The following is a 25,158-nucleotide window of genomic DNA, read 5'->3' as shown; positions in this document are numbered from 1 at the left end:
TTAGCCTATGACAATGTTGGAGTTTAGTTTAGTAAAACACATACTAAAACTTAGCTTTGTATAAGTGTTTAGTAAGCTAAATTCATTTAAGTTAAATTCAATGTTTATGCTATATGTCTTTATCAAAGGTAAGAACTCCCCACGGTACAAAAGCTGCACGTAGTATATTGTGTTCATAACCACTAAATACACTAAAGTTACTGTAGGTAACTATAGTTACTAAGGTTAGCATATTGTGTTGTTACTAATTTTTAATATATATGTAAAATTTTCTTTTTTCCCATGGGGTGTTTACATTAAATAATTACTATGGGTTTCTATACCACTCTATTCGATATTTTCGCCTTCTGATGCCAAGACTGAAACGAATTAAAATCATAACTGTATACCAAATAATTTTTTATAGTAATCGCGGCAAAACAGATTATTTAGCCTTTTCTTGCTAATTATTTCCCATTTAAATTTAAACACCTTTACAGTTGTTTCATTTTTTCTCTTAATTTATTTCAACAAAACACTTTTCTCATGATATGAAGTTTGATAGTAAGAGTAGTAACTTTTGTTACATGTTAAATAAAAATAATTTTTCTGTGCCAAAGACATTTTTTATTACCTGGGCAATGCCGGACATTCAGTTAGTATAGTTATAAAATGAAAAAACACCTTCAAAATAATAATGAAATAAAGAATTGAAAGCACACAAATTTCAAAGCAGGGCACAGGGCCACAAGCTATAATATCATTGCAAGTTAATTGTCAACTGGTAGAGATATCTCTCGGCCTCTCAATGCATTTTTATTTAAAGATCATTGACAAGTCAGCAGATTTATTCCATCCAAAAGGGTTAATGTCGCTACGCCTGAAGGAGAGTGCAAAATATAGGCGCAAATATACAACGCCAGCTTCTATTTGAAGGCCTTCTCCATTTGACCGCCACTATAGGGGAAGGGTTGAAAAATTGAGCACCATGGCGTTCAAATAGAGGTTTTACGCTATATTATGTATATGTACCTGAATACCCATCTTGGAGATTTGTTTGAGTATGCTGCCCTCCACATTGTAACTGTGAAGCAGACCTGTATTATCCGTGAACACAAAGTGCTCCTTCACCTGCAGTAAACTACAAAGCCGAGGAGGAATGTATATCTATAAACACATACACAACTGCTATAGCATAGAACACAAGACTATCCCTAAAAATTAAAGTGTTTAAATAGTACAGGTAGAGACTACAGACTACAGTGTACACACAAAATTATCTGAAGGATAGCGAGCTATTCCAATAGTGATGGAGTTAGAATAAATTTAAGGTCACCTTTCTGGGTAAGTAATCTATGGAGGCTTTTATGAATACCATAGCCCGATTTGCTATTCACATTTCAAGCGCTCTAGTGCCCGAGGCCACCAGACCTAGCCTGTCTTGACAAACTGTTGTTTTTTGCGGAGTTGTTCCCCCGTCGAGCGGGCGAGCAACACAACAGCTTGTCACAAGACGTACTGCACCTGATGCATCAGCTGCACTGAGAGGGAGTTGTTCTCTTCCGTCTATGCGGCTTGGCTGCGATGTTATGGCGGTCACTCCCGAACTTAGTCAACAACAGCGAATAAACATGTCGTTATTTGAGCGCTCAGTCAATTTTATTTCTATTTTTGTATCAGTCAGTTTTATTTGTTCTTATGGATTTTATTTTCAATTTATTTTATTCTTAAATTCTACTAATGTTTACAACAAAGACTGGTCTTTGGTTAAACGCTGTAATCTTATTTTTTCTACATAAATTTTGGCGCGAAATCCGTTATGATTACCAATGGAGCGACCGCCATAACTTCGCAGCCAAGCCGCATAGACGGAAGACAACAACTCCCTTTCAGTGCAGCTGATGCATCAGGTGCAGTACGTCTTGTGACAAGCTGTTGTGTTGCTCGCCCAATCGACGGGGGAACAACTCCGCAAAAACAACGGGTTGTCAAGACAGGCTACACCAGACCATGCCATGAACTGGTTGGGTTGGTTAACAACAGATTCATCAAGTCAGTGTAGCAAGGACAGATAATCCTAAGTGTCAAACTGAAAAAACAATTAATGAGGTTGGCTCTTGCGTATAAAGTCCAAGGTTGCCCATGTGTCAACCAGGCCATCATAGCCTGGCCAGACTCGTATCACTAGACTTAATTAATGTAACTCCAACAAGCAGGGCAGAGCTGTCATACCTGGTAGTGCCCTCTGTGTGGCCTTCATCTGTTGCATGTTTCTTTCTGCCAGACGACGGAGACCACTCCTGCAACCAATACCAATCCAAACATCTCTCAATAAGCTAGCTTTTCTTCCGCGACTTTAACTAGCACTTCCTCTAGTAACATGAAGATGAACGTATATATATATATTTCTCAACGTACATGTCTATGTCGTATATCTGTCTGTCATTCCGGCTATAACTATTATTGCAATAGCCTAGCTGGGCAACAATGCTGACGCAATGTCATTGCCTACCGGCATTTGAAGCTTACTAATTAGCTTAGTGGAATTTTCCATTGGCAATGTGCCAGGCCACTTGGCAATGGCCTGCCACTTGCTCGAGAGTTGCCTGCCAGCAACTGGTAAGCAAATCTCATCACTTCTCATTGTTTATAAGCTGATTTTAATACCCGGGCAACGTCGGAAGGCACAGCTAGTGTACTATTATAGCTTATCAATATTGGTAAATATCAATACCTTACCAATGCTGTGACAGTTGGAAATGTATTTGGCATCTCCCGTAATAGAGTCAGCGTTCTCAAATCCCACAACTCCATCGGTTTGCCTTTAAAGACTATAACCATGTATTGCCTGTCAAAAAAAGCGCATCCACAATGCCTGGCTATCTTTCTTCCCTTACTACGGTTGGATCTGTTATTACCAGCGATAAAAGGCAAAAGCTATGATCTCAAGATGAAAACTATCAAGAATATGATATCTTTGCAATTAGCCAATAATACAGCAGCATCTTTATAACAAAGAGCAGATATAAATTGCTAGCCTTACTTGAGCTGAGAAACTCGCACTAAATGTATGGACTCGTCTGGTTTGGCCTGCCGAAAATTGACTACCTTGCCTGTTCTCACGTCAACGAAAGCTAGTTCAGAGCTGCCACCATTTCCAGATGCTTTCTGTGAAGCATGAGAGATGAAAGAATGGAGAGAGGTCCACTCAATGGCCCTCACCTGACAGGTGTGCACAGAGAGATCTCGGTAAAGCGATCCATTGTTGATATCATATATCTGCACTACTCCAGTCATTGAGCCTGCCATAAAGAAAACAGACTGAGGGCGCACATATTGTTAGATCTTGCTGCAGACGCTACCCTATTGTTAGTGAACAGGGGGCAAATGTACCTCCATAATGCAATGCCTTCAGATTGAAGTTTATTTTGACAAATCTAAATTACTCACACATAATACCTGTTAAAACTGAGAATTAGTATGAGTCCTCAAGAAGGTACAACAACAGCAATAAAAAAGAGTCATATAAAGATTAACAAAGATTGCTTGGTGATTGCTTATAGCCAAGTGAAGTTGTGTCACCTTACTGCACTAGTCCAGTGTAAGCAATAGTTATGGCAGCCATAATTGTTCTATAAATCAAAATTTAGTGGTTGCTAAATGCGGGTTTTATTTTAATCGTGTTTGGCATTTCAGTGAGAAACATGTTCCACCAGAAACTTTCAAGCAATTTTGATGTTTGCATATAAACAGAAAACCAAAGAAATATATATAGAAAGCTCAATTTCACCCTCAGGAGAGAACAACTCAGACCGGGACAAGCCGAATAGCAATCTCCGAGCCTTACCTATGGCAACAAACGCGCGGTATACATGGTAATTTTTGGTAGTGAGTGGGGGACACATCTTGACTATGAACGGAGCCTGTGAGAGACAGCTTGTGATGCCAGTCAAAAGAAAGGAATACCTGCGTCTCTCATCAATCACACACTTGGAAACCGTGGTAGTGGTAGAGGGCCGTATCACGTCTGACAGCCCCATGATCGGGTGAGAAGGATGCGTCAACACGTTCGGCTGAAATCATGTAGTCATATTTGTCAAAAAGCGTTAAAGATGCTCTTGTGTTGGTGTCTTTACCATGCACAAAATCGTCAACTATGTACTTATTGTAAAGAGCAGCTTACATGCAATCGACATGATGTTATGCAAAATCTTTAGGAAAGAGAGCTGATGTCTAAATAAGGTGTCACATGTCATCTCTACAGCCTGTAGTAAACTGACCAGCAAAATGAACTGCATGTCTTCTAAATAAGCTCTTACGGTCGCCAATATTTGAGAGGCTTTATGAGTGATCCCTGTTCTCGCCATTATAATATATTCAACTCATATCAAAGAATTTTTTCATTACCTTGTCTTACATTCGGTGCGAATTGTAAGAAAAATATCTATGGAGCATCCAAAGCTAAAACCGTTGGCAACTAGCCAAACATAGCTGTAGCTTTGTAAGTATTCCATAGAAAAATGTGTGACTCGTTTACAGAAAGTACAAACTGAATATTTTTAAATATACGGTTTTCAGACCAGAGATTATATGACTTCAGCAACAATGGTAAAATATCAATTTACGTCACAAGGAGATATTGCCCTTTTTGCTAATATTAGTTGCAATGATAAAGGATGCAATTCTTAATTTGATAATAATGGACAATATTCATGACTTGTTTAGCAGCTCAGTGAACATTTCACAAGTTTCTTTAGCTTTTGCAGTGTGAACCTGACTGACTTGAGCTTTTGCTGATTAATGCGCTCGACATATTCTACAGATGAAGAGAATTTAAAATGTCACAGTAGCTTTAAGGTTGACTTGCAACAAAATTCACATTACAGTTATTTGGTATCAAAAGATTCATCATGTCTTACTCTGCTGTGTAGTAGGTGCAAAATATGTGAAAATGTGATTACAAGCTCTTGAAAGCTCAAAAACAAACAGTTAATTGCCGCCATCACGAAACCGCCATAGATTGGAATCAGTTTATTTCTCTGACGTAGTCAATCTATTTGGTTATTGTTTTGACACATGAAGTTTTCACGTGAATTGAAAAGACAATAAAAGGCTCAATATAAAACTTCTCGTAGCACTAGTTTATGACAAACACTTCGGGTTTTATAGCAGAGCCCGTATCAAATATAGATGCTCATTACTTTATAGTTTTGTTTCGGTTTGGCCTAATCGTCTAGTCGTAATTTGATCATGTGACCCATACTTCCTGCCAAACAGCACAAATAATTTCTGCAGCAGTTTTCGATTATCACAGGTAACCAACAGTCTCGTCATGTTTACCAGAGAATGATATGTACGCCTTCGAGCTAAGGTTAAAAAATTAAACAAATTTTCACAGTAGGTTGTAATATATCAGTGCTGAAAGTGACAGCATTACAATGATGATGAAATAGACGCATAAGGACAATAGACATGGCTTTATTGAATGCGTGAAGTATATTTGTGAAAATATTTCGACGAATGAGGTTGCATGAAAGTGTAAACAGAAGCCATGGTGTTCAGCTACGTCTCATTTGAGCCGTTTTGGAAAGAGATTCTAATCTACGGCAGTTTCGTGATGGCGGTGATTAACTGTTCGTTTTTGAGCTTTTAAGAGCTTGTAATCACATTTCCACATATTTTGCACCTACAACACAACAGAGTAAGACATGGTGAATCTTTTGATATCAAATAACTGTAATGTGAATTTTGTTGCAAGTCAACCTTTAAGGGCTAAAGTAATCAGCATTATTGTCAGAACATTCTCATTACGAAGCTTGATGATTATGGTTGTGTATGGTTGTGTCAGACTACCTATACACTGCTACTCATACGATTGAGGTGAGTGTGTGAACATTCTTGACACAGCAAAGATGAGATGACAAGAGATCAAGGGAAAAACTGTTTTAAAGCTGTGAATACCGGAATACGTGTTAACAGTACCTTTGCTTGCAGTTGCCAAGCCAGGAGTTTGCCATCGCTCATGAGCACGGCGGCTCTGAGCTCACTGATTGGACAAACTGCTAGTCCATAGACCCTATGTGACCTTGTGACTCTAACACCGTCAGTACTGCACAGTGCTTCATATGAATAACTGCAAGCAGCCATATCTTTGTCTGGCGATCCACCTGTAAGTGAACAAAAAGGCTTCATAGCCACAACAAATTGCCTGATAGCTTATATTTCTTTAACTATCTACTGTCTATGGGTGTCTAGGATAAAGGTATATCAACATACTACTACTGTATGATGTCTATGGGTGTCTAGGATAAAGGTATATCAACATACTACTACTGTATGTCGTCTATGGGTGTCTAGGATAAATGTATATCAACATACTACTACTGTATGATGTCTATGGGTGTCTAGGGTAAAGGTATATCAACATACTACTACTGTATGATGTCTATGGGTGTCTAGGATAAAGGTATATCAACATACTACTACTGTATGATGTCTATGGGTGTATAGGATAAAGGAATATCCAACCCTTCATGTAAAGATAATGAGACTGAAGTTTCAAGATGACCAATAGTGAATTACACTATCTTTAAACTGTGTGCCTTGGTGTATGTGAAGGTATTTGCATGCATTGATTTGTACAAAAATTTTTAAGTGCATTTAGCTCCCCAGGTAGATCAGAGGGCATTGAGCTCTTCCCATAAATAGAACAGCAATGAGCATTAGATATCCAATAGTGGATCGATCTCCCCAGATAGCTAAAGCCAAATTGACCTCTCCAGATAGCTAAATCCACATTGACCTATCTCAATAAATAAGAGTAGTTTCCAAGAAGAGAATAGAACATTGATCTCTTCAGATGAGTAAATCAAACAATCAACTATAGTCGTTGCAGTGCGAATGAGCTCAATTGTTGTAAAGGAATATAGACTGTTTATAGTATTCCCTGAACAAATGGAGGAGAGCAAAGTATTTCCATGCTTTAGGTGACAAACTATTGGTAAATGGTACAGTATATCAAACTTTATCTAACATAACTCTGAAAATGCAGCGCAAAAAGATTGCTTTTGCATGAGGCCACATGTTGTCCATAATACACATTAGCTCACGATGTATGAATGTTTGTGCCCGGTCTTTAGGCAGTGCAGTAACTAGTGCCTAGGACTATTGTAAGTAGCAAAGACAATACTAGTTGGTCTTTACCTGAGGTATCTGGCATTAGTTTTCTCAACCTGAGCACAACAGTGCCATTGTCATGGAGACAGTAAATGACATCCCTTGACCAGCAAGGATAAACCTGCCAAAAAGCGAACAGGTTAACTGCTTTTCTCCATGTCTTTGACTAAGGTATATCATGAATAAAACATACTACTGGGGTCACCTTTATAACAGAAGTTGTCCTATTACAAAGTTCAGAAGTAACAATAGCAGAATAATGGCAGCCATGCTGGTGAGATATGGAAATATAGAGGTCAATGAAGTCTCAGAAGCAGAGCAATGCCAAGCCATATGAAACACAAAAGATGAAAAGGTTTTTCAGTTGCATTTCAAAACTTTACAAATCAACAAATATTTTTTATATTGGAATTTCATACAACCATTTTTAATACAAGAGAGCAAAAGCTTTACGCCATTAATCATAGGCAGTTTTGTTTGGACACATGTTTACTCACATCAACAAATGGGCAAGTAGAGCGATCTAATGATATTGTTGCTACAGTTTGCCTTATCTCCATATCGACCAATTGGAGATCCTGTTTGTAGACCAATAGCAATGTATCTCTTCTTGTCTTGTGAAACTGAATCTTCATGAGCTGGGAAAGCGGTGGGTCTGTGCTTCCTGACTTAACACTGCGTATCGAAAATTGAGGCTATTTTTGAGCAATCAGAAAACACATGTCTTTCTCTTGTATTTCCTTCACCACTAACGTATTACAATAATCAGTGACAGCACTAGCCAGAGTGACTGTATCTCCTTTAGATGCATGGTAGTACTAACATGGCGATAATTAGAAGATGGTTTGATGTTGAACAACATTACATAAAACCAAAGACGGCATTATGGTATCAGTAGTACAAAAATTAACTTTTAGCTGAGCCATTTAATACTTTTGTGAGATCTCTGATATTGTCATTTTATGCAAGACCATGTGATAAACCACTATGCCAGTAACTTGGCAATGTAAATTTGTTTACAACTATAGCTCGGCCTTGCAATACAACCTGTCTATCAACAGGTCTTGCCCTGATTTGTCTACCAATACAACTAGACCATGTGATGGTCTGTCTACCAATACAACTGAGCCATGTGATGGTCTGTCCACCAATACACCAAGACCATGTGATGATCTGTCTATTAATACAACTAGGCATGTGATGGTTTGTCTATCAATACATCGAGGCTGTGTGATGGGTTGTCAATTAATATGACTAGGCCATGTGATGAACTGCTTACAGCAACCAATTTATTCAAAATATTAGCTCTATCATAATAGTCTCCGATGCCCTCGAAGCCAGCAACTTGCGCGTGTGACTTGATTGATAATTGTATATACGCGCATGTTGAAAACCAGAAAGGATTTTGATATTTACCACATGTTGAGTCGATACAAATACAGCCTAATTAAGTAAAAAAGTAACTATTTCATGTTCACACCTTAAGACTTGACATGATCTGTTTATGCTTCCTTTTTTATAATATCAAATATGTCACAGAAGACATGGCTAGAAATTGTCAAAAAATTTAAGAACACGTTTAAATCAAGCCCACAATGCACTTTTAATTCCGCTGCAAAGTGATGAGCCATGCTAGCCATCCAAGATTTGTGCATAAATGTCATCAGCCATGAAAACCACAGTAAGATGTTTCTTTCTACCTGAATAGCAATTCCTCACAAACATAAACCGATAACTGTACAAGTTTTTTGTTATGTGGCGACACTCTAGCAGCATCTACCAACATTGTGTCAGACATACAGAAGATAATCAAATGCAAATAGTTCATTTGCGTATATTAAAATAAATATATTATACATATATATATAGGTTAGAAATTTTCTTTGTTAGAACAAAGACACCTGACCCAACTTAATACAAATTTGTACTAAAAAAAATTCAGTACAAACAGATTAGTCTAAACAATTACTCCACTTGTTACTACTAAAGTAATGTCTATATATAATGCAAGTCACCTGACGAGTGCAGAAGGACGAAACAGACCTATCATGACCTCAAAAAAAAAACAACCTGGATTTTGAGATAAGTAACCTTAACCTATTCCCAAAGTTTCGTTAGTTACACACTTCACAATTTTGAGAGCGTGGTGCTGTTAGCAGTAGGCCTTAACACTTACCTTTTATATAAATCTTAAAGTGTGCGTGGGGGTAGCTATTAAAATTTAGAAATGAAGATTCCATATCGCAGAAGATTTGATCTCAGGACCTCCATTCACCAGGCAAATACCTTACCAATAAAGCTACACAAAATTGATGGATTCATTGTTTGATCTCAGGACCTCCCATTCACCAGGCAAATACCTTACCAATAAAGCTACGCAAGATTGATGGATTCATTGTTTGATCTCAGGACCTCCCATTCACCAGGCAAATACCTTACCAATAAAGCTACACAAGATTGATGGATTCATTGTTTGATCTCAGGACCTCCATTCACCAGGCAAATACCTTACCAATAAAGCTACACAAGATTGATGGATTCATTGTTTGATCTCAGGACCTCCCATTCACCAGGCAAATACGTTACCAATAAAGCTACACAAAATTGATGGATTCATTGTTTGATCTCAGGACCTCCATTCACCAGGCAAATACGTTACCAATAAAGCTACACAAAATTGATGGATTCATTGTTTGATCTCAGGACCTCCATTCACCAGGCAAATATCTTACCAATAAAGCTACGCAAAATTGATGAATTCATTGTTTAATCTCAGGACCTCCATTCACCAGGCAAATACCTTACCAATAAAGCTACACAAGATTGATGGATTTATTGTTTGATCTCAGGACCTCCCATTCACCAGGCAAATACCTTACCAATTAAGCTACGCAAGATTGATGGATTCATTGTTTGATCTCAGGACCTCCCATTCACCAGGCAAATACCTTACCAATTAAGCTACACAAGATTGATGGATTCATTGTTTGATCTCAGGACCTCCATTCACCAGGCAAATACGTTACCAATAAAGCTACACAAGATTGATGGATTCATTGTTTGATCTCAGGACCTCCATTTGCCAGGCAAATACCTTACCAATAAAGCTACACAAAATTGATGGATTCATTGTTTGATCTCAGGACCTCCATTTGCCAGGCAAATACCTTACCAATAAAGCTACGCAAAATTGATGAATTCATTGTTTAATCTCAGGACCTCCCATTCACCAGGCAAATACCTTACCAATAAAGCTACGCAAAATTGATGAATTCATTGTTTAATCTCAGGATCTCCATTCACCAGGCAAATACCTTACCAATAAAGCTACGCAAGATTGATGGATTCATTGTTTGATCTCAGGACCTCCCATTCACCAGGCAAACACCTTACCAATAAAGCTACGCAAGATTGATGGATTCATTGTTTGATCTCAGGACCTCCCATTCACCAGGCAAATACCTTACCAATAAAGCTACACAAAATTGATGGATTCATTGTTTGATCTCAGGACCTCCATTCACAAGGCAAATACCTTACCAATAAAGCTACGCAAGATTGATGGATTCATTGTTTGATCTTAGGACCTCCCATTCACCAGGCAAATACCTTACCAATAAAGCTACGCAAGATTGATGGATTCATTGTTTGATCTCAGGACCTCCATTCACCAGGCAAATACCTTACCAATAAAGCTACACAAGATTGATGAATTCATTGTTAATCTCAGGACCTCAAATTCACCAGGCAAATACCTTACCAATAAAGCTACGCAAGATTGATGGATTCATTGTTTAATCTCAGGACCTCCATTCACCAGGCAAATACCTTACCAATAAAGCTACCCAAAATTGATGAATTCATTGTTTAATCTCAGGACCTCCATTCACCAGGCAAATACCTTACCAATAAAGCTACGCAAAATTGATGAATTCATTGTTTAATCTCAGGACCTCCATTCACCAGGCAAATACCTTACCAATAAAGCTACACAAAATTGATGGATTCATTGTTTGATCTCAGGACCTCCATTCACCAGGCAAATACCTTACCAATAAAGCTACACAAGATTGATGGATTCATTGTTTGATCTCAGGACCTCCATTTGCCAGGCAAATACCTTACCAATTAAGCTACACAAAATTGATGGATTCATTGTTTGATCTCAGGACCTCCATTCACCAGGCAAATACCTTACCAATAAAGCTACACAAGATTGATGGATTCATTGTTTGATCTCAGGACCTCCATTTGCCAGGCAAATACCTTACCAATTAAGCTACACAAAATTGATGGATTCATTGTTTGATCTCAGGACCTCCATTCACCAGGCAAATACCTTACCAATAAAGCTACGCAAGATTGATGGATTCATTGTTTGATCTCAGGACCTCCCATTCACCAGGCAAATACCTTACCAATTAAGCTACACAAAATTGATGGATTCATTGGGCGATATATGTCGCTCGCTATGGGGGTAGAAATAGGCTACCGCTCTGCGTTACAGCACAACTTAATTTTATTCTTGCTTTCACGGCTCTAATTAGTAAGCTTACTCAAATTAGCCATTTTCAATGTGCCAGACTAATAGCAAAGGGCAGGCAACTACATTACCTTTCCCTGTATATAAGCTGATTTTTAATATCCGTGCAATGCCGGGCATTTCACTATTATACATGTACTCGTATATATATATAGGTCTTGAGGAAAACAGTTGCAATTGCTCCCACATGGCTACTTGAGCAAGTTGTACAATACCTTGCTGGTGACTCATTGAGAATCAACACAGATTGATTGGCAGCCTCAGCAGGTTTCTTGTTCTTTTCCATTCGAGAGAAATCAGAAACAGTTTCACCTGTATCAAATGATAAAATTAACTGCAATCTGTTTTCACTTAACTGCTTCAGAATAAAGTAGATACGAATCAGTATGAAGAACTAGGAGTTATACAACCTTGCTATAACAGATTGTCTCTTTAGGGAACACTCTTTTACAATGGCGAGTTCATACCTGTTATGTTCCTCAATAACTTGAAGTTTATAATGTGGTTATTTTAAAGGTTTAAAATACTAAATCCTTCCAGTGTTTGGATAACAGTAGTAGTTTATTCGTAACTAATACTGATATTCAAACAGTAGTAGTTTATTCGTAACTAATACTGATATTCAAACAGTAGTAGTTTATTCGTAACTAATACTGATATTCAAACAGTAGTAGTTTATTCGTAACTACTACTGTTATTCAAACAGTAGTAGTTTATTCGTAACTACTACTGATATTCAAACAGTAGTAGTTTATTCATAACTAATACTGATATTCAAACAGTAGTAATTTATTCGTAACTACTACTGATATTCAAACAGTAGTAGTTTATTCGTAACTACTACTGATATTCAAACAGTAGTAGTTTATTCGTAACTACTACTGATATTCAAACAGTAGTAGTTTATTCGTAACTAATACTGATATTCAACAGTAGTAGTTTATTCGTAACTACTACTGATATTCAAACAGTAGTAGTTTATTCATAACTAACACTGATATTCAAACAGTAGTAGTTTATTCGTAACTACTACTGATATTCAAACAGTAGTAGTTTATTCGTAACTACTACTGATATTCAAACAGTAGTAGTTTATTCGTAACTAATACTGATATTCAACAGTAGTAGTTTATTCGTAACTACTACTGATATTCAAGCAGTAGTAGTTTATTCATAACTAACACTGATATTCAAACAGTAGTAGTTTATTCGTAACTACTACTGATATTCAAACAGTAGTAGTTTATTCGTAACTACTACTGATATTCAAACAGTAGTAGTTTATTCGTAACTAATACTGATATTCAAACAGTAGTAGTTTATTCGTAACTACTACTGATATTCAAACAGTAGTAGTTTATTCGTAACTACTATTGATATTCAAACAGTAGTAGTTTATTCGTAACTAATACTGATATTCAAACAGTAGTAGTTTATTCGTAACTACTACTGATATTCAAACAGTAGTAGTTTATTCGTAACTACTACTGATATTCAAACAGTAGTAGTTTATTCGTAACTACTACTGTTATTCAAACAGTAGTAGTTTATTCGTAACTAATACTGATATTCAAACAGTAGTAGTTTATTCGTAACTACTACTGATATTCAAACAGTAGTAGTTTATTCGTAACTACTACTGATATTCAAACAGTAGTAGTTTATTCGTAACTACTAATGATATTCAAACAGTAGTAGTTTATTCGTAACTACTACTGATATTCAAACAGTAGTAGTTTATTCGTAACTAATACTGATATTCAAACAGTAGTAGTTTATTCGTAACTACTACTGATATTCAAACAGTAGTAGTTTATTCGTAACTACTACTGATATTCAAACAGTAGTAGTTTATTCGTAACTAATACTGATATTCAAACAGTAGTAGTTTATTCGTAACTACTACTGATATTCAAACAGTAGTAGTTTATTCGTAACTACTATTGATATTCAAACAGTAGTAGTTTATTCGTAACTAATACTGATATTCAAACAGTAGTAGTTTATTCGTAACTACTACTGATATTCAAACAGTAGTAGTTTATTCGTAACTACTACTGATATTCAAACAGTAGTAGTTTATTCGTAACTACTACTGTTATTCAAACAGTAGTAGTTTATTCGTAACTAATACTGATATTCAAACAGTAGTAGTTTATTCGTAACTACTACTGATATTCAAACAGTAGTAGTTTATTCGTAACTACTACTGATATTCAAACAGTAGTAGTTTATTCGTAACTAATACTGATATTCAAACAGTAGTAGTTTATTCGTAACTAATACTGATATTCAAACAGTAGTAGTTTATTCGTAACTACTACTGATATTCAAACAGTAGTAGTTATGAAATGGACTTATTCTGTACTCATCAGTTGAGTTTATACTGATGAGTACAGAATGTGATTTCATCTATATAGCAATTTGTTAGCTTTATAAGCTAGAAAAAGCATAAGTATCAAAAAGCTTTAATGAATGATAAAAATGTAGCCTTTAGCTTTTCAATAATAGAATAATTGATTTCTTTGCTTTCAAGTATCTCAACAATCATTATGCTAATGGTTGGAAAAAAGCCAATTGGTAAAATATAAACGTGTCTATCTAAAAAATTATCATTTGTAATGTGAGGACAGTTTAAAGTCCAGGACAACATAAAGCTATTAATCAAACTTAACCCTTTCAGACCCAATTAAATAACTCTATCGCGCACATCCACGCCCAATTAACCAATTGGCTACTTACAAGTGCTAGACTCAGTGATACTAAACTGCCTGTATCTCCTTCTCTATTAATTTTATCTTAATTATGTTTTTTATTCAGGGAGAAGACATCTCAAGTTACATTTTTATATTAAAATAATGTAGCTATAAAACTTTATCACCAAAATAAAAAGAATTGCTTCAAATCACTAAACAATTAAAAAGTATTAGCTACTAAAAGCATGAAAACCAACCTAATTTGGCAAACTATATGTTTAGGTTGTAGGCATATTTGTTTCTATGAGCAATGAAAAGGTTTATGAAGATCCGCGTACTACAAGCCAAGATACATGTAGTTGTTGGTTTATGTAAAACATGGTTGGTCAACTTCTGATCGTATTCAGCTGCTATTGAGTAATCATGATTGTCAATATGTCCAATTTTAGCAGCAAGTAGTATAGCTGCTTAAAAATAAAACCATAATACATCAAAGTTTACTCAACTCGCAAAAAGCTTTTATCACAGCTGCCATACTCAGTCAGACAGTCAAAACTATTGTTATTATTCGATATGTCTTGTTCAGCCTTTATTAAAGTCTAGTACTTACCTACTTACCTATAAGTACATCTTACGATGACATTTGCTTTTGAGGCTTATTTAGAGCTAGTGGTTAAGTGATAACATTGTAGAGCTGGAATATCATTTTGAAATTATAATGATACTGCTGATAAAAAACGATCCTCAGATTTTGTTGATACGGTGGATTTTTCTTACAACTTGAGAGAAAATGCTTTATTGGTCTGTTTTACGAGCTCCAATCCATAGAAAACTGGTTCTGATTTAAAAGCTTACAATGTGTACAATTGAAATATTGTAGCATAATTATGATATAGCAAACGAATTTTGTGCAAATCGCTTAAAAAGACGATCCCGATCAATTCCATGTGGATAATGTTTCCCCTTATATTATAAGATTAGTGCTGAATGGGTTACGAAGGCATGTAGCAATGAAAAAATTTGGTTCCATGGTCAATACCACTCAGAGGTTTATCTCACATTCTAATATAATTTGAAAATTAGTATTCATGTTGGATCAAAAAGTTAAATGTCATTTCTTTCTCTTTACACATCTAACTACTAGAAAAATGTTAAAGGTTGACTTGCAACAAAATCCACATTACGGATATTTGGTATCTGAAGATTCCCTATGTCTTACTCTGCTGTGTTGTAGGTGCAAAATATGTAGAAATGTGATTACAAGCTATTGAAAGCTCAAAAATGAACAGTTCATTGCAGCCATCACGAAAACGCCGTAGATTAGAATCCCTTTCCAAAACGGCTCAAATGGGACATAGCTGAACAAGATGGCTTCTGTTTACACTTTCATGCAACCTCATTAGCTCAAATATTTTCAGAAATATACTTCTGTCAAGTACTGTTTCTGTATAACCATGTCTATTGTCCTTACGCGTCTATTTCATCATCATTGTAATGCTGTCATTTTGAGCACTGATATCTCAAAACTCACTGTAAAAATTCGTTTAATTTATTAACCTTAGCTCGAAGGCGTGCATATCATCATCTGATAAAAATGACGAGCCTGTTGGTCACCTGTGGTAGTCAAAAAATGCTGCAGAAAATTATTCGCGCTGTTTGGCTGGAGGTATGGGTCACATGATCAGATTACGACTAGACAATAAGACCAAACAAAACTGTAAAGTAGCGAGCATCTATATTTGATACAGGCTTTTTGGTAAAACCCGAAGTGTTTGTCATATACTAGTGCTACGAGAAGTTTTATATTGAGCCTTTTATTGGCCTTATATTTCACTTGGTAACATCAAGTGTCAAAACAATAACCACATCGAGTTGAGTACGTCGGAGATATAAACTGATTCTAACCTATGGCGGTTTCATGATGGCGGCGATTAACTGTTCATTTTTGAGTTTTTAAGAGCTTGTAATCACATTTCCACATATTTTAAACATACAACACAGCAGAGTAAGACATGATGAATCTTTTGATACCAAATAACTGTAATGTGAATTTTGTTGCAAGTCAACCTTTAAGAATAGGGTTTCTCTTTCACAATGCTACAATTAAGAGTTTTAAGAGGAGGCAAGTCAGATTACCATTGGTGATGAGCTGTAGCTTTTGACCATCTGAAGGACTGTGATCAGTTGCAAAGTCCTTCACATATTGAACAAAGGTTCCACCATTCACTACAACATAATAATAATATACAAACTGGCGTACCAAGTAATCAATTTATCTTTTACATTAAGCTGTTTAATAGAATGATAACACGTGAATGACACCTGCACACGAAACCCACACGTGACACCCTCATGCAACACCCTCATGCGACACCCTCACGCAATACCCACACCCGACACTCACATATCACGCAAGTCGAGTTGAAAGGGTCCCGACTGAAAGCAATCATTGGATCTGCAAAAGACTTCTTCCAGAATTGTTCTCCTGTGATAGCATTACAAAGAACTAGTAAGGCAGGTTGGTGTAGTGAGAGTAGGGCCAGGTCTGTGCTGTTAGGGTAGAACAACTCCAAGTCTGAAAAGGAAGATCTTGTATACAATATAATTTTGTTGTAGACAATTTTAACAAATAACAAAATTTTATAAGCTGACAAGCTGTCATGTTATGAACACTTATAATGATTAATAAAACCATATCTGTCATGGAAATCCGCAAGTGATAAATAAACTGACTTTTATTTAAGCTCAACACCCAAAACAATCTGGACTAAGAAAAATTTAAGCCTTTAGATCATAAATATCATATAAAGCGGATATGCTTACCGCTCACTGGCCTATCGAGCTCGGAGAGTTTATGCAGCATTGATCCAGCATTCACATCAAAGATCATTATAACACCTGAGACATCAGCTGAGGCCAAATATAAATTGCTGCTAGATACATCCCGTGGCAGGCTGCTGGGAGCCCAACAAAGCTACAGGTAAAAGGTGGCTAACAATGTGGTTCTTGTTATTACTCCTAGAAAATCACAGTATAGCTGTGGACACTAGCTGTGGACATGAAGAACAACGACAACAGTAAAATCCCACATTGAGGACCACAGTCTAAACCTATGAATAGCTTCAAATTGAACAAACAGTACGATGTATTAACATACTAGAATTTTTTGGCTAAACAGTGAGCAAGAAATAAGGTCTCCAGTGTAATGTCACAAAATTAAACACTTTCTGAAGAGGCAAATAGAACAGAGTTGAAGAACTCTATGACTATTCTAAGTCAGTTCTATGTCTATTCTATGGCCAGAGGTAAATCAGCTGGTTAAGGAGATCAAGAACAGCGCACTCAGATGCGCTGTACTCGATACTCAGATGCTGAGCAAGTCATATCGTAACTGAAAAAGCTGTAGGTTTTAGAGATGAGCTGAAGGAATAAACCTACCTTAGTTACGCATGACTTGTGTCCATTCAATGATGTCACGTGCTGTCAAGTACAGCAAAATCAAATCAATAAATCTATGCATTCTTTAACTAAACAATTTCAGATAAAGCGAAAAAGTAGATGTTACATCACATAGAGTGAAGGTGCGAAAGTTGTTTCTGGCTGTTAACACCAAATCATCAGCTACAAAAGAATAACTCCTTAACTTCATTCCAAATTTCTGAAATGATGAATTTCCTGCACAAGAAGAGATTAATCTGGTTTAAAAAGTAATATCAAAACTTGTGAGATTTTTTACAAACTTTTTCTGCAGCAAACATTTTTTGCAGCAGACATTTTTTGCAACAAACATTTTTTGCAGCAGACATTTTCTGCAGCAAACATTTTCTGCAGCAGACGTCCTCTGCAGCAAACATCTCAGAATAGAAAAGTGACAGAAAAGCAGTTACATCAAGCCAAGTTGATTATGCCAGTGGTTTTATTCTGGTGCTGAATCATCCTATACAGCCTCACTTTGAATGAGCACCTTTTGTGGACATTCTAGAAAATTCCACTTGAGGATCTTTCATACACCAAATTGCATTCCAACAACAACAAAAACTATCCTCATTTACAACTCACGACGTAGACAGCTCTTTAACACAGCGCTTCAAGCTGTGTCTATTTCTCTAAACTGCCGCTATGGTTTCCTGTTCTATTGTAGACACCAAGTGCTTAATATAGACACCAATGATCTAAATTACTGTAGAACTTGTACAGCTTCACAAACTTGAGTAAAACTACTATTGGTGTAGGACTATATAATTCACACTTCTATAGCATACACCGCAACCCTACATCACCTACTGCGGAGTCTCACAGAAAGTTCAGACATGTGAATGAGTCATACACAACAAGAGCTTCAACCCAGCTTCAGACCTACCTGCATAGAGTTACTGTTGACAACAGCAACCAATGTGTTTGCTCCATAAGCAATCAGACCAGTCTCACTCCTACAATAGTACAACTAGCTGTCTGATGTGGTGAATGTTAGCTTCCAGCACTGAGCTTGAGTTATCTATACAAGAATTGCTTGGAAGTAGTTTTAGTGAAATTGGACTATAAGAGGTTACTACTGTTGATAATGCAAGTAGTGAATAAAAGAAGGCGTGTTAAACTCAAATTAAGCTGAAATAACCTTGGTCCACATAAAGTGTGAAATAAATAGGCACCCTTACACTCATGTTTAGGACTGCTTAGAACAACGATTTTGTTACAATTTCATAGAAATGGAGCTACATGTATAATAGACCTACCAAGCCAATGCCCCTTTGTTCTGTTCCACAAGAGACCCAGTGATAGTTCTCCATGCTATTCTCATCACTCCTAGTCAGGTTAGTCAGTCGTCGCTATACATTCATAAACACACTATACTTGATTACAATTATTTTGAAAGCCTTCTTGAAACAATCTCATGCATAAAACAATAGCAGACAATATTTATCATCACCTTACAGAATGTGAGTGATTGAGATCAGCAATGTTTTTCAAGATGAGGGTAAACGCGCGTGTACATTTTAGCAACTTACATTAAAACTAACGGTGAAATTTGTCTGAAATTTGGTGATTGTACGTAATAGATTCTTCCGTATAGCGTAATGCTAAACATGTTTCAAGAACACCTTCATAACAAAAAGCTAATAAAACATGCATAAGACAATGAATATGCCAAATCTACAGATAAGATGTATTATAAAATGAATGTTAATCCAATGTTAATGCAGTACTGAAGTAGCAATATGTTTGCAAGATCCGTTGCATACAAAGTACATGATGAAAATCGTAGGCAAAACTGTATTGATAGAAACACTGTTTGCAGTGTCCTGCGTGTAAAACTACTTAGATAGAATGTGAAGTTAACAAAACAACAAAATGGAGGCTTAAATCAGCTAGTTAATTGCTGCTTTACATGTTGTACCGAGAGGCTGTAAACTGATACTACAAAAATATAAATTTGGAGTTTATTACAAAAACACAGAAGGTTTTGCTAGTATTGCAAATTAGTCCAGATATCGGACAAGATGGACATCGCCCATGACAAAGATCAGATGTAATGTTGTTAGTGACGAAAGTCATAAATAGATGGTGCACTCCACACTCCCCATGCCGCCACGGTTCAAACCCAAATTCAGTTTGTTTACCCTAGCAAATTCAAAAACTAGTGCTCTGCATTTTGAGTGAATACATATTTCTGTGTTTAAACATAACTCAAACTTCTATGTTTTCCCATATTCTCATGAGGCCCTGCTGCTAACTCTCAGAGAAAAAAATAGCATTATTACAGAACCTGAAACTAGAACTTACAACAAATAAGTAGTTAGTGCAACTGTAGCAAAGGTGTGTTATCAAGTGAAAAAACAGTTTATGGGCTATGCAAGGCAGAAAATTAGCTGAGCGCAATCGCTCGAAAATATGTGAATGACGGTTTTAAAGCTTTGTCTGCTGGTAGAAGAAAGCATGTAATTTACTAAAGACCCAAATGTTGAGGATGTGACAAAATGACTTGTTCAGAAATTTTCCAATGGCGTTTTAGTCAAGGGTGTGGAGATAACATCTGCTGTCACCAAGTTTGCGCAACATAGGTTAATTTAGCTTAAAGATAATGACTGGCTGTGGAGATTTCTGGATCGCCATAGACTGGGTAACAAAGTGACTTGAGGGGAAGTAAGAAGTGCTGCAGGCTAATTTGTGGAGCCTTTTGGGAAAAAGCTTAATGATTTAATTAACAGTGAGGCTATCATTATTCCAGTTGGACAATAGAAGCAGAACTGGAATGCTTTGAGCTCATTACCAAAGAATACTCGAGCTTTTATGCATGAGCATACCACATCTGGTAAGAAATTGAGTGAAGAACGTTTTTCAGTGTTGTGCTGTGTGAATTCAGACGGCTTGAGCCGTCTGAAGTTGGTAGTATTGAGCAGGCACAGTCGCCAGCGACCTTTGAAGGACTGCGTAAATCACCTACCAGTGCATTACTATCACTCTAAAGATTTATGGTTCACCATGGCAGTCTTCAAAGACTGGTCCCGCATACACTTTGTACCAGCAGCGTGTAATCATAAGGAAAATGACTTCAAGTTGCCTGTTGTTGAGGTAAAAACATTGCTTTTCTTGGATAACGCACTTGGTTACCCAAGTGGGGAGTAACTTAATGAGCAAGGATGAAAAGATATGGAGCATGTTTTTGCTACCTAATATCACCTCTCTTATCCAGCCAGAAAATCACGAATTAGGTAATTGCATCCTGCAAAAGTTTATACCAACGAAGTTATCTACATGTACTGGAAGAAGGGGAAGACGTTAATGATAGATGAGAGAAAAGAGCGCTAGATAACATCAAGAACAACATTCAATCAGATATATTTAACGTTACAGCTGCATGAAATGCTGTGAAAATCTGCTTCCTTGCCAATGCCTGGAAAAACCTTCTTTATGATCAATAGCTGGAATTTGACTTCATAGGATTTCAAGCCAGAGACTTCCATCAGAACTTTACAAGGGCCAGTAAAGAGAAGTCTGAAATTGGCATTAGGACCTGGTTAGAAGACATGGAAGGCAAATCTAGCAACCTGGTGTTGATGGAAGAAAAATTAACCGACTATGTTCGCGCCAGTGACAACAGAAAAGATTTTAGTGATGGAGGTGATAATAAACCAAGGCCTCCAAGACCCAAGCTCTATCATGAAATAATCCCTCAATAACCTTCAGAGAAATTATCAGCTGTAGACAACATCAACAAGAAAAGCAATGACAAATCAATTTGCTCTTCAGGATTGCTTGCCCTAACAAGTGGAAATTGACAAAAGTATTGATGGCCCACAATCTCAGTCACCCCAACCTTCTTAAAGTGGTTGTCAGCAACCAGCTTCATCTTACAAAAACTTATTATATTCACCACCGACCAACATCCACACCTCAAGCTAATTGGTTATCCACATAAAGTATATAAATAATTTTTTGTATTTAAACTGTAGTTTTTTTTCTCACAGACTAAATGTTTCAAAGTATATGCAGTATAGCATAGAACACAGTATATAGTGCAATGTATATGGAATTCATTAATGTGATTTTTTACCGTTTCTATAAGCCTATATAAAGGCATATCGGTTAAATCGGATGATCGGCTAAACCGGGCCCCTTACCACCCCTGTTAGCAGTTTTAAAGAAGGTTGACTATATATATATACAGCTTTCAGATGATGATGCTCTTGAATAATGATATCTGCAGGAGAATTTGAACCCGATTTTATTAAAATGTCACATCCAAATTTGGCAACATCAAAAGTGAAGGCTATTTTAAACCATAACTGTCACGTAAAACTTTTATCGTATTTACTAGATAAATCAGACACGCTGATTCCGATTTTGTACTCAAAATAAAGATTGGTCCACAAACTTTTAGAGTAATGAAGTTTTTTACACCGTTTTAATATCGATCTCAAAAACAACACGATCGGCACAATAAGTTTTGCCCATAAATATGTGACAGAACCTAGCTTTTTAGGAACGGAAGTTAAGAATGTTTAGTCCAATTTAGAGTGATAGAAATGGGTGTCTTAAAACCCATTTTTATCTAAATTCAGCCTTCAAAATGATCTGTCTTTTCTGAAAGGTAGATAAGCTATTTAACATTGCACATTTAAACATTAGCTCCAAAAAAATGAGCGTTTTTTCAAGCTCATTTTTCTTGGCGTTCAGCCTATTAAACATCAAGTAACAAGCTACGAGGAATTTTAAATAGTTTATCTAGCTTTCATAAAAGACTGAGATTATTTTACAGGCCGAATTTAGATAATAATGGGTTTTAAGCCAGTCCTCTCTATCATTCTAAATCGAACTAAACATTCCTAACTTTCGTTCCTAAATAGCTAAGCTACGTCAAATATCTACGGGCAGAACTTGTTGTGCCGATTGTGTTGTTTTCGGGACGGATATCAAAATGCTTTAAAAATGCCTTTATGACTTTGAAGATTAGTGGATAATTTTTATTTTGAGTACAAAATTGGAATAAGCATGCTAATGTATCTATAATATTTTATGGTGATATCATTAGCCTAAATAGCCAACTGCAAGGTGCTGATAAAACTACAGCAACCTACGTGCAAAGCTGTAAACCAATAATCTCATTTACCCACCCAATTGTCCTAATATTCTATATTTTACTATCATAGTGCTGTACTTTGTGAGATACTGGGATCAAAACTGCTGATGCATGATAAAGTCTAACGCGGTGTTGATCCAGATGTGATATGGAAATGTTGGCTTCCTAACTAAGATTTATTTAACTTTTGAACCTTGGTCAAAGAGATCATAACTTTAGATTAGTGTGCAGTTGCAAGTTTAGGTTACAGGACAGCACTTTTTCTTGGTTTTGAAAATTGGAAATGTCTAAGGTGGCACAACTGCCCTACTAATGATATTTAGCAGATTTTTAACTCGGCTCCTGATACTTGTGTGCTGATACAATATAGAAGATTGCCAACCTGGCCCCTAATACTTGCTTTCTGGTGCTATATAGAAAATTGCCAACTTTGCCCTTTGTACTCACTTGCTGGTGCAACGTAGAAGATAGCTAACCCAGCTCCCACGGACTCGATTGCTGGCGATATGCAGAAGATTGCCAACCCAGCCCTTGGTATTTGCTTGCTAGTGATATATAGAAGATTGCCAACTCGTGCACCTAATAATTGCTTGCTGTTGCTATGTAGAACATAGCCAACCTAGCCTCTGGGACTTGTTTGCTGGTGATATGTAGAAGATTGCCAACCTAAACCCTGGCCTTTGCTAGCTTGTGCCATGTAGAAGATTGCCTACCCAGACCCCGACACTTGCTTGCTAGTGCCATGTAGAAGATTGCCAGCCAGCTTAAGATTGCTGCTTCCCTGTTTGCTTGAGAGAGTCAAAGAGAACCTGGAAGTTTTCAGTCTTAGGCTATATTGTCTTTGTTAGCATGAGTAAATTTTTTATTAGCTTAAATAGTACCAAAGTTCATCAAATGTTTACGGCCAAAGCATAAATTTAATCTAAAAAACCCATTTAAATTTTTAAGTATTTTAAAACAGTCGGTTTGTCTACATAAAGCTATACAAGCCTAAAAGATAAGAGCTGTCTACTGGCTGTCGATGAGTTTTTGTAAATGTAAGTCAAAACCAGGTAGCGATAGCTACATATTTGTGTCTATTGATCGCAAGTTGGTGATTGCAGTATACATGAGGCAAAGCAGAAAATTATTTGCTGCATGAAAACGCCCACATTGGCAGTTGCAAAAGCAAAAAAGTTACAGATAATATTGTATTTCTGCCTAGCAAAGCTATTATTGCCTAAACAGTGACTTGCAAAGATAGTAAGATGTGAACAGCCTACAGATAAACAATGTGAGGTAGAAATGTGCGTCAGACTATGCCGTTAATAAGAACTCCGAATTGGAGATATTAAAGAAAAATAATAGATACGTTCTTCCTAAGTGGTTGAAAACGATTGCACGAGCGGAAATTTTGCGGAAATTTATGATTAAAAAAAGGTTGCTCATTTATATGCAGCGAAGAGCAGACAACTCATGTATAAATTAACTCTGTTCTGTAAAATGCATGGGTATACATTAAATTAAAGTTGACGAACACCATCGCATTCAAATTACAAAAATGGTCAAAACGCTCAACGGACAGACACCATTGTAGTCAGAGCGGTCACCAGTAGAGGTACATATAACCATAGAGTTATCTCCCCCTAGAGTGATAACTACCCTAGAGTTTCCGGTGCCATCAAGGAGCGTTTAGGCCACGCCCATTTTTTGTGCTAGTCGCTCGTAGTGATTGGCAGAACAATAACATCAGCCATGAGAATGATCATGAATTTGCACAGTTAAGATAGTAATAATTGCTCATATTAAAAAGATGATGATTATAGTTTATTACTCCAATATATGCTTATCATTTAAAGCCATTCAATACTTACATAACTTGCAAAGACACTGAATAGACAGTGTTAAGTAAGTGAGTTAATGCAATCAGTTACTCATAGATAAGATAGATGGTCATACTGGGGTTGTATTACATTAGTTTGATGGAAAGCTAATTGACTGCTATCAACCATGAGCTGTACTACCCGGCGTTGCTCGAGTAATAAAGAAGTCTTTGGACAGAAAATTTATTTTTACATATAACATACTGTATACAACATTTACCATTTTAACTTTTAAACTCTATTCCCTGGTTGCAAATTGGAACTGTAAATGTTAGGCAACTCGTTATGAACACCTGGGAGTTTGGGGGGCGGTGGCGGCCCCCA

General features: G+C 36.7%; 1 protein-coding gene across 1 annotated transcript in view; it reads right to left on the bottom strand.

Moving 5' to 3' along the window:
- The window catches only part of LOC137410535 (WD repeat-containing protein 11-like), a 35,033-nt gene extending 15,816 nt beyond the window's left edge, over nucleotides 1–19,217 (bottom strand). Inside the window, exons 1-15 of the mRNA XM_068095966.1 lie at nucleotides 19,128–19,217; nucleotides 18,755–18,824; nucleotides 17,833–17,874; nucleotides 17,218–17,368; nucleotides 16,799–16,969; nucleotides 16,531–16,620; nucleotides 11,914–12,010; nucleotides 7,653–7,830; nucleotides 7,183–7,276; nucleotides 5,962–6,146; nucleotides 3,827–4,052; nucleotides 3,023–3,281; nucleotides 2,719–2,827; nucleotides 2,212–2,279; nucleotides 1,012–1,120 (exon numbers count right to left, since the gene is read on the bottom strand). Coding sequence (XP_067952067.1) covers nucleotides 1,012–1,120; nucleotides 2,212–2,279; nucleotides 2,719–2,827; nucleotides 3,023–3,281; nucleotides 3,827–4,052; nucleotides 5,962–6,146; nucleotides 7,183–7,276; nucleotides 7,653–7,830; nucleotides 11,914–12,010; nucleotides 16,531–16,620; nucleotides 16,799–16,969; nucleotides 17,218–17,368; nucleotides 17,833–17,874; nucleotides 18,755–18,824; nucleotides 19,128–19,192 — 1,914 coding nt within the window. The 5' untranslated portion in view covers nucleotides 19,193–19,217. The remainder of the gene's footprint in view (nucleotides 1–1,011; nucleotides 1,121–2,211; nucleotides 2,280–2,718; nucleotides 2,828–3,022; nucleotides 3,282–3,826; nucleotides 4,053–5,961; nucleotides 6,147–7,182; nucleotides 7,277–7,652; nucleotides 7,831–11,913; nucleotides 12,011–16,530; nucleotides 16,621–16,798; nucleotides 16,970–17,217; nucleotides 17,369–17,832; nucleotides 17,875–18,754; nucleotides 18,825–19,127) is intronic.
- Between the last annotated feature and the right edge of the window lie 5,941 nt (nucleotides 19,218–25,158).

Source organism: Watersipora subatra, chromosome 1 (genome assembly GCF_963576615.1).
Source record: "Watersipora subatra chromosome 1, tzWatSuba1.1, whole genome shotgun sequence".
NCBI lineage: Eukaryota > Metazoa > Bryozoa > Gymnolaemata > Cheilostomatida > Watersiporidae > Watersipora > Watersipora subatra.
Note: the sequence above shows the minus strand (reverse complement) of the source record. Positions and strands in the feature narration are given on the sequence as shown.